The 12,452-nt window shown below is 45.4% G+C and overlaps 1 protein-coding gene across 2 annotated transcripts in view; it reads right to left on the reverse strand.

Annotated features, from left to right (window-relative positions):
* Positions 1-12,452, reverse strand: part of LOC140394069 (uncharacterized) — a 405,190-nt gene that overhangs the window by 112,077 nt on the left and 280,661 nt on the right. For both annotated transcript variants that reach the window (XM_072480880.1, XM_072480881.1), the window contains exons 53-54: positions 6,937-7,018; positions 4,646-4,813 (exon numbers count right to left, since the gene is read on the reverse strand). In XM_072480880.1, coding sequence (XP_072336981.1) covers positions 4,646-4,813; positions 6,937-7,018 — 250 coding nt within the window. The remainder of the gene's footprint in view (positions 1-4,645; positions 4,814-6,936; positions 7,019-12,452) is intronic.

Here is a 12,452-nt window from a genome sequence, read left to right on the forward strand (position 1 = left end):
TATGGGGAAGGTGTGTTTAGTGGTGGCATCATGCTGCACATGGAGTGAATAGTGGAGCATGATCCTTTAAATGCTAGGCTGGTGGGGTGAAAAGTGAGGACGGGGGACCTTATCATAGTTCTGGGAGGAAGGGAAGGAGGAAAAGGTGCATGAAATGGGTCGAACCCGGTTGGGTGCTCTATTAACCACAGTGGGAAGGAAACTCTGGTTAAGGAAAAAGGGCAGGATCCTCCTTCCAGAATCAAAATGTTCCCGCTACCAGAGAATCAGAACTGATGGCTGCTGACACTAGGACTGTCGCCGAGGTGTTATTCCCATACCTTTGCCATGCAAATTTATGCATAGCGGCAAGCGCGCCATTTCCCTTTCACTTTCCGGTCTCGGGCCGCCATTTTGAATGGGCGCCCAATCCAAACATCCAGCGCCAGACCCCCTTCCCTCAACAATGCAAATGTTGACCCCCTTCTTATGGGGGGAAGCACATACTCCCCCACACCACATATGCATGAGGAGTTGTTTTTTTAAGTGTGAAAGCCCTCGGAGAAAGCCCACAACAATGCAAAGTGCTTTATGTGGTTAGAAAAGAGTAAATGAAACCATTTTGAAACCTGCTTTGAAGTGGTCATCAGCTGTCAATCATAACAAGAATGTTTATAAACATTACGGTTAGGGTCAATGGATCATAGAATTTACAGTGGAAGGAGGAAATTCGGTCCACCGAGTCTGCACCGGCCCTTGGAAAGAGCACCCCATTTAAGCCCACACTTCCAACCTATCCCTGTAACCCAGAACCCCACCTAAGCTTTTTGGACACCAAGGGCAATTTAGCATGTTCAAACCACCTAACCTGCATATTTTTGGACTGTGTGAGGAAACCGGAGCACCCAGAGGAAACCCACGCAGACACGGGGAGAACGTGCAGACTTCGCACAGAAAGTGACCCAAGCCAGTAATCGAACCTGGGACCCTGGAGCTGTGAAGCACCTGTACTAACGACTGTGCTACCGTGCTTCAGATGCATTCAAGCGTGAGGAGAAGGATAAATAAACAAACCTCCTGGCAGCTGTGTTTAAACCATTAGGCTGTCAAGCAAAGGCAAGTTAAAATTACAGCACTGTGAAATTGAATGAATGCTTAGCAATTCAAAAGGATCTCAAGCCTTTTGAAATGCTGTCGGCTTTCTTGGAAGGCTCTGATACTTCAATAACAGGCAGTTTTAAAAGCATAGGGTCAAGGGAGCAAATGTGAGAAAAGGAAAAGTGTCCCTGGTTCTGCAATGAACTGTCTGGTCTCATCATCAGCTGTCAGGCAGCGGTGTTTAAACAGGGCAGACCAGGACAAAGATTTTGAACAGAGGGCTACCAAGAGTGATCTTCAGGTTGCTCAGGGGTGGAAGGAGCCGTCCAGCCATGGTTCCCCATCCCCCTTACCCACAGCTCGAGCCCGCCTGGCCCACAGGACCCTTGGGGGACCCTCCTTCTGCAGCCTGGCAGTGGAAGAGGGGCACCTGAGCAAAGGGCTGACCCTCTTGGGTCAAATTGTCCAAGACTGCACTTGGCAGTACTCACACCTGCCAAGTGGAGTTCCCGTGGTATTGGGGCAGCAGGGAATGGAGAATCCCGGCCAACATCCTTAAACCCAGTGACTGAAGAGATTTCTTTAGCAGTTTCAAAACTGATGGCATTCTTTTTCTCACTGGAGGCAATTTGTTTCATTCAGACGGCAGGGAGGATTGAGAGATAATGAGCAAAGGGAAAAATTAATAACCTATGCACCAACTCACACTCAATGGCCCTGGTGCACCTATCCTCCATTACCAACACCTGCTGTTTGAGAGAAAATGGGAGGGGTGATTAAGATTGAAAGTTAAATTTAATGTTATTCTTGATAGAGGAGGAGGTGCTAATTTGAGTTTCATCATATTGGTATAGAAAACGAAGAATGCACAGGTCAGAGAGGAATGGAAGAACTGCCAACTCAGGGTCAATTTTGAAGACTGAACGGAGATGTTTTATCAAAATTATCACCCATTCTGATTAATGATCCCTTATCAAGAAACAACCAGAGGAATGGTCAGCACCATGGGATCAAACTGCCTTTCTCCTGACACATTTTCAGGCCATGGCAGCAACGTTATCAGATTTCCCATGCATTCCTCCCCTGGCTAAAATGCCAATAACCATTTGCACCTCCTTGGATCTAATCGTTGTCTTTATACATGCCCTATTCCCATCTCGTTCTGCTTTGAACTATCATCTCTTCTGTCATATAGTCACTTCTGTCTTTTGCAATATCATCAACCATCCCTTTTGTTCTTTCCTTAGTCCCTTTTCCCTGCCTCTGTTCTTGTTTAAAATATGCTCACAGCAGATCTGATGAAAGGTAATTGACTTGAGAAGTTAACTCTGTTTCTCTTCACAGGTGAGCAGTACTGCTGAGTGCTTCAAATATTTTATGTTTCTATTGCAGATTTCCAGCAGCTACAGTATTTTGCTTATGTGTGACAGCTAGTTTATCTCTCACTTCCCTTCCCCAACACTTAACAATGAAGCAAACACCTCCTTTCCATCCAGCAGTTCCTAGGTGGGAAATACTAAGGTTCTCCCAGCTGAACTAAACCAGTCCAAATACTCCCAGCTGAACTAAACCAGTCCAAATATTGGATAGCAGTTTGACTCAGATCCACTGGTTGAGATTGCAAGGACTTAAGCTAAGGTGGAAGCCAATGTATCAAATTGTTTACTTTCAAGGTATCCAATATTTTCCCTCAAAATTAGGAATACATGGATTATAACATTAAAGTCGATCCGTGTAGAAGAAAATCCCATTCTTCGGAGTCAAATACATGTTTCAGCCTATACTCGACATTTAAATCAGTCCTCCATTTTTCAGACATTAAAGGCATGTTTAGTGCTATCCTCACGTTAGGAGCTGACCTCAATTTTCCAGCTCGCAGATACATATTTATGATTATACTCCCCTTATAATTCAACTACTGGGACCAAGCAGGCAATGCAGGCTCTGTTGCCCAGAAGGTGCGTGGAAGTTTAAGACATACCAGCACAGGCAAACCGCGCCTAGCAACTGAGGAACAGGAAAGGGTCCTCCCTCACTTACACAAGGGGTTCACATTTTTATCTGACATGCAAGCCACTCGCTGTTTCTGAAAGAATTTTTCAAAGCTTCAATGGTCGACATATTGGGCCATCTACATTATTTTTTCTCTAACTCCAATATACATTGGAATGTATGTATTCATTTTTGATGCTATAACCATAGTAGAGATTAAATAGCTCCTTGAAGCACTCTGGTTAATGGATTTGTGAAGTTTCATTTTATTATTTGGTTCTAATCATCAGCATGTTTATTTTGGTTAATGGGGGTCTTAAAGTACTGCAACATAATAAAATGAAACTGTTCAGTGGTCTGCACTTCAACTCAAAATGACGAATGATGGATTCTGCATTCATAAGCATGCATCTAACAGACTGGTTTACAGAACTTACAAGATAAAGAATATAGTAAACTTATGACTTTGCTGTTGGCACATGGGGTTAAATATTACAATCGTGAATCAGGTGCATATGTAAAATATGATGTAAGTTAGGTTGATAATCCGACACGATCAAGCCAGTCTCCAATCGTATTGGAATATAGTAGGCATGGAAATCAGAAGCCTATCCACTATTTAGAAATAACCTGTTAGCAAGCAATTGAGCTTGTCAAAGACCCAATTGTATGTAATTTCTCATCGTACGCTCCATTTTCCAGGCATCTGCCGAGAAACGTTTTGGGAATACTTTACATCAGGTATGAAGAAGTGGCACAACGAGAGAAAAGGCCTGAAAAACGGAGTATGGCTGTCTGTAACCACAGAGTCTACTGGTGAAGGTGGCACTATTTATTTATTTTTTAATTCATTAATTCACTGTTTTGAGTCTGCCATAAGAAATAAAGAGAGATTGCGGGGCAGGGGAGCCTTTAAGTTGGTGGCTGTGACTGACTTCCTGTTCATGAAGTAACCCCTCTCCAGCCTGACCTTCTGGCCTAGATTTAGAGCAGAAACCCCTTTTGCATCATTATTTGACCACCTCCCTATCAAGCAGCTGCTAATTGGCCCTGTGACACTTGATTTGCGAACTAAAACAGCAATGGCAGGAGCAAGTAGGCCACTCAGTTTCCATTCCGACTTCTTCACCCCACCTCAAACTGTAAAATTCAATCCTCAGTCACAATTTATAAGCCAGCAATAGATATTATGCATTTCACTTTTGGAGTGGTTAGGGTCTAGAATGCACAGAGGATGTAGTGGAGGCAAATTCAATTGTTGATTTCAAAAGAGAATTGTACCATTTTCTGACAAGGAAATATTTGCAGGCCTACAGGGAAATGGGAGAGATAATTCCAAATTTCCATGACCTTTTGTGTGGAAAACATGTTTCCTAATTTCCCTCATAAATAGGAGGGGAGTGGGTTCTAATTTTAAGATTACAGATCCTCATTCTTGAATATCCCATCATTGGTAATATTTCTCTGTAATAGCCCTGTCAAACCCTTTTAACATTTAAATACCTTGATCAGATCACCATTTATCTTCTATCCCCAAGGAAATACAAGCAAGTGCATGCAGCTAAAAATTATTTACCCTACTGTTGAACTTCTCCAGTGCATCATTCAGCGTGGTTTTCTCAAACAGCTGAAGAAAAGTGCTCAATGCCATTTCATCTGAGGTATTCAGAGCCTTTGGGCCAATGAAGCAGTCAAATATAGAAGACAAGGCATCACTGCTTAAACCTGCCATCAGTAGATCAGTCTGCAAAGAAACAGGTTTGAAAATTATAATGGATTAGGGCATCAGATAAAGCATTTTACTAATCTAATATATCACAAAGTACACAATTCTTCTTTGTTGAGATCTTCCCATACTTTACCATTTTCTTGAGGGGGGGGGAGAAGGGGTTTGCCTTGCGCCAGTAGTGTGAGGGGTGGGGCCTTAACACGCCAGCAAACCCAGCTTCACAGAAATCAGAGCATCCCATACTCAAATTGAATTTAAAGACCCTCCTCCCGTCCAAAGGACATTGGGACCCCCTCCCCTCAATTTTCATCAGGATAATGCCTCCCATGTGTAGCAAGGTAACCCCAATGTTCGCAGGCATCGGGGCCCTCCCAATGTGTCCCCCTTCAGGCTCCACCCTCTTGGCAGTGTCAACCTGGCAGTGCTCTGCCATATCCCCAACCACCCGGGGACTGCAATAGCCTCAAAGCCCCCTGGGGGGTCTGGTCTCAGTTTATGGAGACCAGCAGTGATCCCAGTTGGCTTTACGTTATGCCGGTGGGTAGGAACATAAAATGTTCCCAGAAGATTCGGCGTTAAGCCGAGTTTGCATATTTAAGTGAATTAAAATGAATAGTAATCAGTTTCCCGCCCTCATTTAGGCCCCCTCGATAAAGTTTCAAGTCATAAAGGGATTTACGCCAGGCTTAATGGGGCCGGGAATTTGCCCTTAGAGTATCTGCCCAGAAACATGACAGTTTATGCCATGACCCCCGATGAGAAGGAACTTCCAATCCCAGTGTTTTGCAGCTCCAATTTCTGAGACACCTGGCAGATCCACGGTGGAAGGTTCGCCAAGTGAAGTGACAAATGAAAATAAGTTAAGGGTTGTATAATATTATAAATGTTTCCTTGCCAGAAATGGTAGTAAACCTGAGGATTGGAAGGATTTTAGAATGCAATAAAAGAAGGCCAATGACATTTGTGGCAAGACACCCATGGAAAGGCCATCCTTACTACTCTCATAATTTAGCCGAGGGTTCCTGACCACATGCCTAAGTGGTAATTAATACTGTGGGACCTCCCGAAAAGCGGTGATGCACAAATTTGTGTGAAATCTCCATCACCTCCATTAAATAACGGCCATAGTTTCTCTAATAGAGTATACATGAAACTCAGCTGGCTGAATAATAATTGATCATTTTAAAATCGTCAATACTGGTGACAATATTTATATAGTTGTGCTAAACCACTATGTTCCTATATTAAGGGTTGTACAGGTTCACCTGGGCCCCTGCATGCTAGCTCCGCCCAGGAGCCGGGTTATAAATATGCGTGGCCTTCAGCTCGCAGCCATTTCGTCAGCTGCTGTAGGAGGCCACACTTCAGATACTAATAAAGTCTCAGTTTGAATTCAACTTTGTCTCCAGCCAAATTGATTGTGCCTCAATAGTGTAGCATTATCTTCAATTAACTTTATTGCAACTCTACAGTTTTCATGTTTTTTTTCTTGTCGGAGCAATTGACTGGTGGTGGTATTCCCACCCACCATATTGTACACTGAGAAGTCCCGGGCAGTGACCACAACTTCCGGATAAATTCCACTGGTGGCGGTGTACTTGGTTACTCTCATCGTACAATTATATTATTCCACGAATTGAACCCAGCAGCCATGGTTATAGCATATTAACAGTTCATTAATGGGGTCAGTCTTGATGCAGAGGTTCAGCAATATAACTCACATCATAGAAAGGGTAAAACAGGGCTTTACATTCCAATACTGAACCTGTATTCAAACACCAAACTTGCTGCAAAAACAATCAACGGGTCATTTCCTGCACTTAAATTATTATAGAATTTGATGGTCATGCTCATTAAAACAATTTTTGGAATGGGGTGACGCGATATTCTTATTTAATTTGCACATTCGTTGAATGGATAACACTTGCAAAGTACATTTTGATACTAGTAATATTGATGAAGAAATGCTTGACAGCTCATACCACCTAACTTTGTGTGCTAACCCACTAATAAAATAACGTGATTAAAAATAAAGTGCAATGTAAAATGAACCCTTATGCACTCATGTACTTCACCAATTCAAACATCTATCAATATGCTACATTCCCATGTAAACTCTGAACAGTGACATATCTTACCTCAGAGCATGCATATTCGACAATGTCAAAGTTGCAGAATTGGCCCTGGTTAACATCAGTCAGGAAAATATTAAGAGCTGAACTGTGGGGAGGAAATCAAAAGGATTCTATTGACATTTTTCAAAAATCACAACTTCAAACCCAAATATTCAAAACATTTCATTGCTATTTTTACCAGTGAAATGCAGTAGCTGTCCCCATGGAATTATTTGTTTTGACAGTCTTGCAGAGGAGTAAGTGCCCTGTCGGAACTTTAAGGTAAATGATACAAAGCTCTGGTCCCAGTGACAGAACTTTACTTGATAAGACCATGGATCATGGAAGCAGGCATACCTGAATAATGGCCGTTTCGATTTCCCAGTGATTAATTTATATGCAAATGTTCGCAAAAATGCAATAGTTACATACACAAGGGAAATTTTCCAAACACAGATTTATTTTATATTATTTTGGTCAACTGCATGAACGGTTTTATTGTCTTGAAGTAGTTGGTTTATGAGATGGTCAAAATCATTTCATTTTGAACCAATATCAGTCATCAAGGAAGAAAGTGCAAAGACCTCACAAGTTAGCAGTTTGTGAGGTACAAAGGGGAGAGAACTTTTATTAAGATATCCCAATAAGACTTCCCGTGGTGACATGTAGGTGGAGGTTGCACGTTGGGTGGCTCCTGTTAGATGATTTGTTTTCTGGCCCTTTGCAACCAGATTTTGGGGAGAATTTTGTATGATTATTTGTTGGAAAGTCTAAGGCGATCAAAGGATGTCAAAACCTCAGAAAAGAAACCGGAGGAAAGGGGGGCAAGTGAAAGTTTGGTGGGGAGTCCAGCGGGAGAAAAGATCAGGGCAGCAGAGTCGCCAAGTGGGGCTGCGTCCATTACAGTGGATAAGCTCGCCAAAGTGATGGCAGGGGAGTTTGAGGGGCTGTTTTCCAAGCACTTCAACATGCATCACAAGGAGATGATGGCCTCGCTCAAGGAGTGGGTGGATGAGACTCTTACCCCGATAAAGGAGGCTCTGGGAAAGTCATTGATGGCAGTGCGTGAGCAAGGAGAGGCGCTGAAGGGGGTGGAGGCATCGTCGCAGCACAGCGACCAGTTCATTTCGATGGGTAAGGTGCTGCGGAGGGTGCTGGTGAGTAACAAAAGGCTGAGAGTCAAATTGGAGGACCTAGGCAACAGGTCAAGAAGGCAGAATCTAAGGATCGTGGAACGGCCTGAGAGGCTGGAGGGCCAGAGGCCGACGGAGTGCTTTGCGGAGATATTTACTGGGGAGGACGAGGTCCCCTCCCTCTACGGGCTAGACAGTGCTCTCCAGTCGCTCCAGCCAAAACCAAAGGAGAATGAGCCACCAAGACCTGTGATATGCTTCCACAGCTATCAGGTAAAGGGAAAGGTGATGAGATGGGCGAAGCGGAGCCGAGAGGCGAGGTGGTAAGGCGATGGTATTCATATTTACCAGGATCTCACGGCGGAGCTGACGAGAAGGCAGGCGGCCTTTGGTCAGGTGTTGTATAAAAGCAATTTGAGGTTTGGGGTGGGCTATCTGGCAAAGCTGAGAGTCACACATAACTCTAACTTTGAGATGGCAGAGGAGGTGGAGGCGTTTGTGAAGGCTGAAGGACTGGGACTGAAATGAGTTTGGATTTTGGTTGTGTTAATCCCTTTAATCTTTTTTCTCTTCTGTTTTTCTTCTTTTTTTCTTCTGGCAGTGTGCTTGGGAAGGAAAGGTTTGGAGATTTGTGGGGATTTCTTAATATTTGTACCTTTTGGATTTGGGGGTTTACTGTGCTCGGAGTTTGGAAGGTTTGGATGTGGGGTTTTCTCTATGTGGGGGTGGGGGCTCTAGCATGGGCCAACCTGCTAGCTAACAAGTTGGCTAGTGAATGGGAGGGAGATGGGGGAGGGGCCGTGGTCATTGGAACCTATATGGACAGGTTTTGATGGTCCTGGATGGTGTGAATGGTGGGGGGAGGGGAACGATGCTAGGAGAGGAAGTGGTTGGGGGGTTTCTGGGAAGGGGGAGGGGTAGGTGGCTGAAGGCGATTAGGAGTGGGGCTGGGTCTCACCTGTTGGGCGGGACCAGGAGTAGCAGTTATGACTGATAGGAGGGGCAGGGGGTGAGAGACCCCGGTCTAGGTGGTAATGTGGAACGTGCATGGATGGGGCGACTGGTGAAACAAGCAAGAGTCTTCTCACATTTGAAGAGCTTGAAAGCCAACATGGTAACGTTGCCAGAGACCCATCTGAGGGTGACGGACCAGGTGAGGCTTCGGAAGGATAAATCAGGTGTTCCACTTAGGCTTTGATAGTAGGGCCCGGGGGGTTTGCGATACTGGTGGATAGGAGGGTGAGGTTCTTGATGGAGAAGGTGGTGGCTGACCAGGGGGTAGGTATGTAATAGTAACAAATGCTTTGGAGGCGATGTTGGTGGTGCTGGTTAGCGCCGAATTGGGACAACGTAAAGTTTATGAAAAAGATGTTGACTGCCGTTCCAAATTTGGACACGCACCAATTCATACTGGGGGGTGGCTTGAACGGGACTTGGACCGATCTGGTACTGAATCCGAAGGTGGTAGGCCCAATTCGCATTCACTGACCCCCTCGGGGTGGCCAAAGCTGTTGGCTGCGTTTATGAGGGAGTTGGGAGGGGGTACCCGGGAGGTTTTTGAACCCACGAGATAGGGAGTATTCGTTCTTTTTGCCAGGACACAATGTGTATTCTAGGATTTTCTTTTTGGTCGTGGGAAGGCACTGTTGGCCGTGGCAAGGAAGGCAGAATATTTGGCGATTGTTATCTCGGACCATGCTCCACATTCGGTGGATGTGGTCCTGGAGAAAGGGCTGGCACATTGGTCTGCATGGAGGTTGGACTTGAGGTTGTTGGCGGACATGAATCTTTGTACAAAAATGGGAAAGGTGATTGAAGACTATTTTGGGTTTAATAGGAACGGAGAGGTTTCACAGTCAGTCTGCATTACAAGCAGTAGTGAGGGGTGAGATCGTTTTGTTGAAGGCTCAGATGGACAGAGAGGTAAGAGAGGAACAAAGAATACAGCACAGGAACAGGCCCTTCGGCCCTCCAAGCCTGCGCTGATCACGTATCCTATCTGGACCAACCACCTGTATCCTGCTATACCGCATCTGTCCATGTCCCTATCCAGATAAGTTTTAAAGGTCGCTAACGTATCTGCCTCAACCACCTCACCTGGCAGTACATTCCAGGCCATCACCCCCCTCTGTGTAAAAAACTTCCCTGCACATCTCCACTGAACCTTTCCCTCCTCACCTTGAATCTGTGCCCCCTTGTAACTGTCTTTTCTGCCCTGGGAAAAAACCTCCAACTGTTCACTCTGTCTATACCCCTAAAAAGTTTATAAACTTCTATCAGGTCACCCCTCAGCCTCCGTCTCTCTAGGGAGAACAATCCCAGTTTATTCAATCTCTCCTCATATCTAATACCCTCCATACCAGGCAACATCCTGGTAAACTTTTTCTATACTCTCTCCAAAGCCTCCACTTCCTTCTGGTAGTGTGGTGACCAGAATTGGACACAGTATTCCAAATGTGGCCTAACCAACGTTCTATATAATTGTAACATAGCTTTTATACTCGATACCCCATCCTATGAAGGCAAGCATGCCATTTGCCTTCTTCACCACCATCTCCACCTGTGCTGCCACTTTTAAGAATCTGTCGACCTGCATGCCCACATCTCTCTGTGTCTCTGCTCCTGATGGTTCTGCCATTTATTTTATAGTTTCTTGCATTTGTCCGGGTTAAATTCCATCTGCCATTTCTCTGCTCAATTTTGCAGCCTATCTATATCCTGGTGTATTCTCTGACAATCTTCATCACTATCCGCAACTCCTGCAATCTTAGTATCATCTGCAAAGTTGCTAATCAGACACGCTACGTTTTCTGCCAAGTCATTTATATATATGACAAAGTGCAGAGGTCCCAGAATTGATCCCTGCGGAACACCGCTAGTTACAGACCTCCATTCCGAAAAACACCCTTCCATTGCTACCCTCGGTCGTTTGTGGCCAAGCCAGTTTTGGATCCATCCAGCTAGTTCACCCCTGTCCCCATGTGATCTGATCTTTTGCGCCAGGGACCTATGAAGAGCAGCAGTGGTTGGTAGAGGAAATTATTGAGGTAAATGGAAGGTATGCGGAGGATCCAACCCCTGATCTTCTGGTGAAGAGGAAGGAATTACAGGCAAGGTTTGACCTTCTGTCAGTGGGAAAAAGGGTTCGGCAGTTGAGGCGGGCAAGGGGGGGTCATGTACGAGTATGGGGCGAAGGCCAGCTGCTTGTTGGGCCAGCTCTGCCGACAGGCGGCTACAAAGAAATTGTTTAGATCCAGGAAGGGACAGGGGAGCTGGTGGTGGCACTGGAGCAGATGAAGAAGGCATTTGAGGAGTTTTATAAGAATTTGCATAAGTTAGAGCCTCCGGAGGACGAATCAGATATGAGGGAGTTTCTGGGGCAATTGGAGTGTCTTGAGGTAGGAGAAGAGGAAAGGGCAGTGTTGGAGGAGCCAGTAGGGGTGGAAGAAGTGCGGATGGCGATAGGGAAGATTCAGGCGGGTAAGGCGTCGGGGTCGAACGGTTTCCCTGTGGAGTTTTATAAAATGTTTCGGAATAAGCTGCCGCCACTGTTGGTGGAGATGTTTGAGGACACGGTGGCTAAGGGGCACTGCCAGGGACAATGGGACAGACATCCATTTCATTGTTGCTGAAAAAGGGCAAGGTCCCCGTGGAGTGCAGTTCATACAGGCCAATATATCTGTTGAATGTGGATGCCAATATTTTGGCGAAGGTGCTGGCGCTTAGGTTAGAGGCGTGTCTCCTGAGCGTGATTGGGGAGGATCAGATGAGGTTCGTAAAGGGCAGACAGTTCTCGTCAAATGTGCGGCGTATATTGAATGTGGTGTTTTCTCTGGCAGAAGGGAGGGGGTTGAAGGTGGTGGTATCACTGGATACGGAAAAGGTGGAGCTATTTGTTTGCGGTGATGAAAAGGTTGGGATTGATGTAGATTTCTGGCTTGGGTGAAATTGTTATACAAGGATCCAATGGCGTGTGTGCGCACAAATGAGGTGAATTTAAGGTACTTTCTGTTGCTTAGTGGAACGAGGCAGTGGTGTCCCATGTCTGTTTGTGCTGGCAATTGGCCTTAGTGCTGAGGCGCTCGGATAAATGGAGGGGGATAATGGGGGTGGGACTGCTAAGGAGATCTGGAGTTTTTTCAGGCTACAAGTTAAATTTGGGAAAAAGTGAGTGTTTTGTGATGTCTTCTCCAGCTGCGGAGGTCGGGGCAGGGGTTGCCATTTTGGGGGAAAACAACCCACTTTAGGTATCTGGGAGTGGGCTCAGCCCCATATACTGAACTTCACCGGTAGAATTCTCCGTTCCTGAGACTAAGTGTTGACGCTGGGACAGGATTTGTGGACTTCTACGACAGCAAAACTAGCACCGCACCTGATCTGATTCAATGACATTAATGGCCTAGCACC

This window comes from Scyliorhinus torazame, chromosome 17 (genome assembly GCF_047496885.1).
Source record: "Scyliorhinus torazame isolate Kashiwa2021f chromosome 17, sScyTor2.1, whole genome shotgun sequence".
In the NCBI taxonomy this organism is placed as follows: Eukaryota; Metazoa; Chordata; class Chondrichthyes; order Carcharhiniformes; family Scyliorhinidae; genus Scyliorhinus; species Scyliorhinus torazame.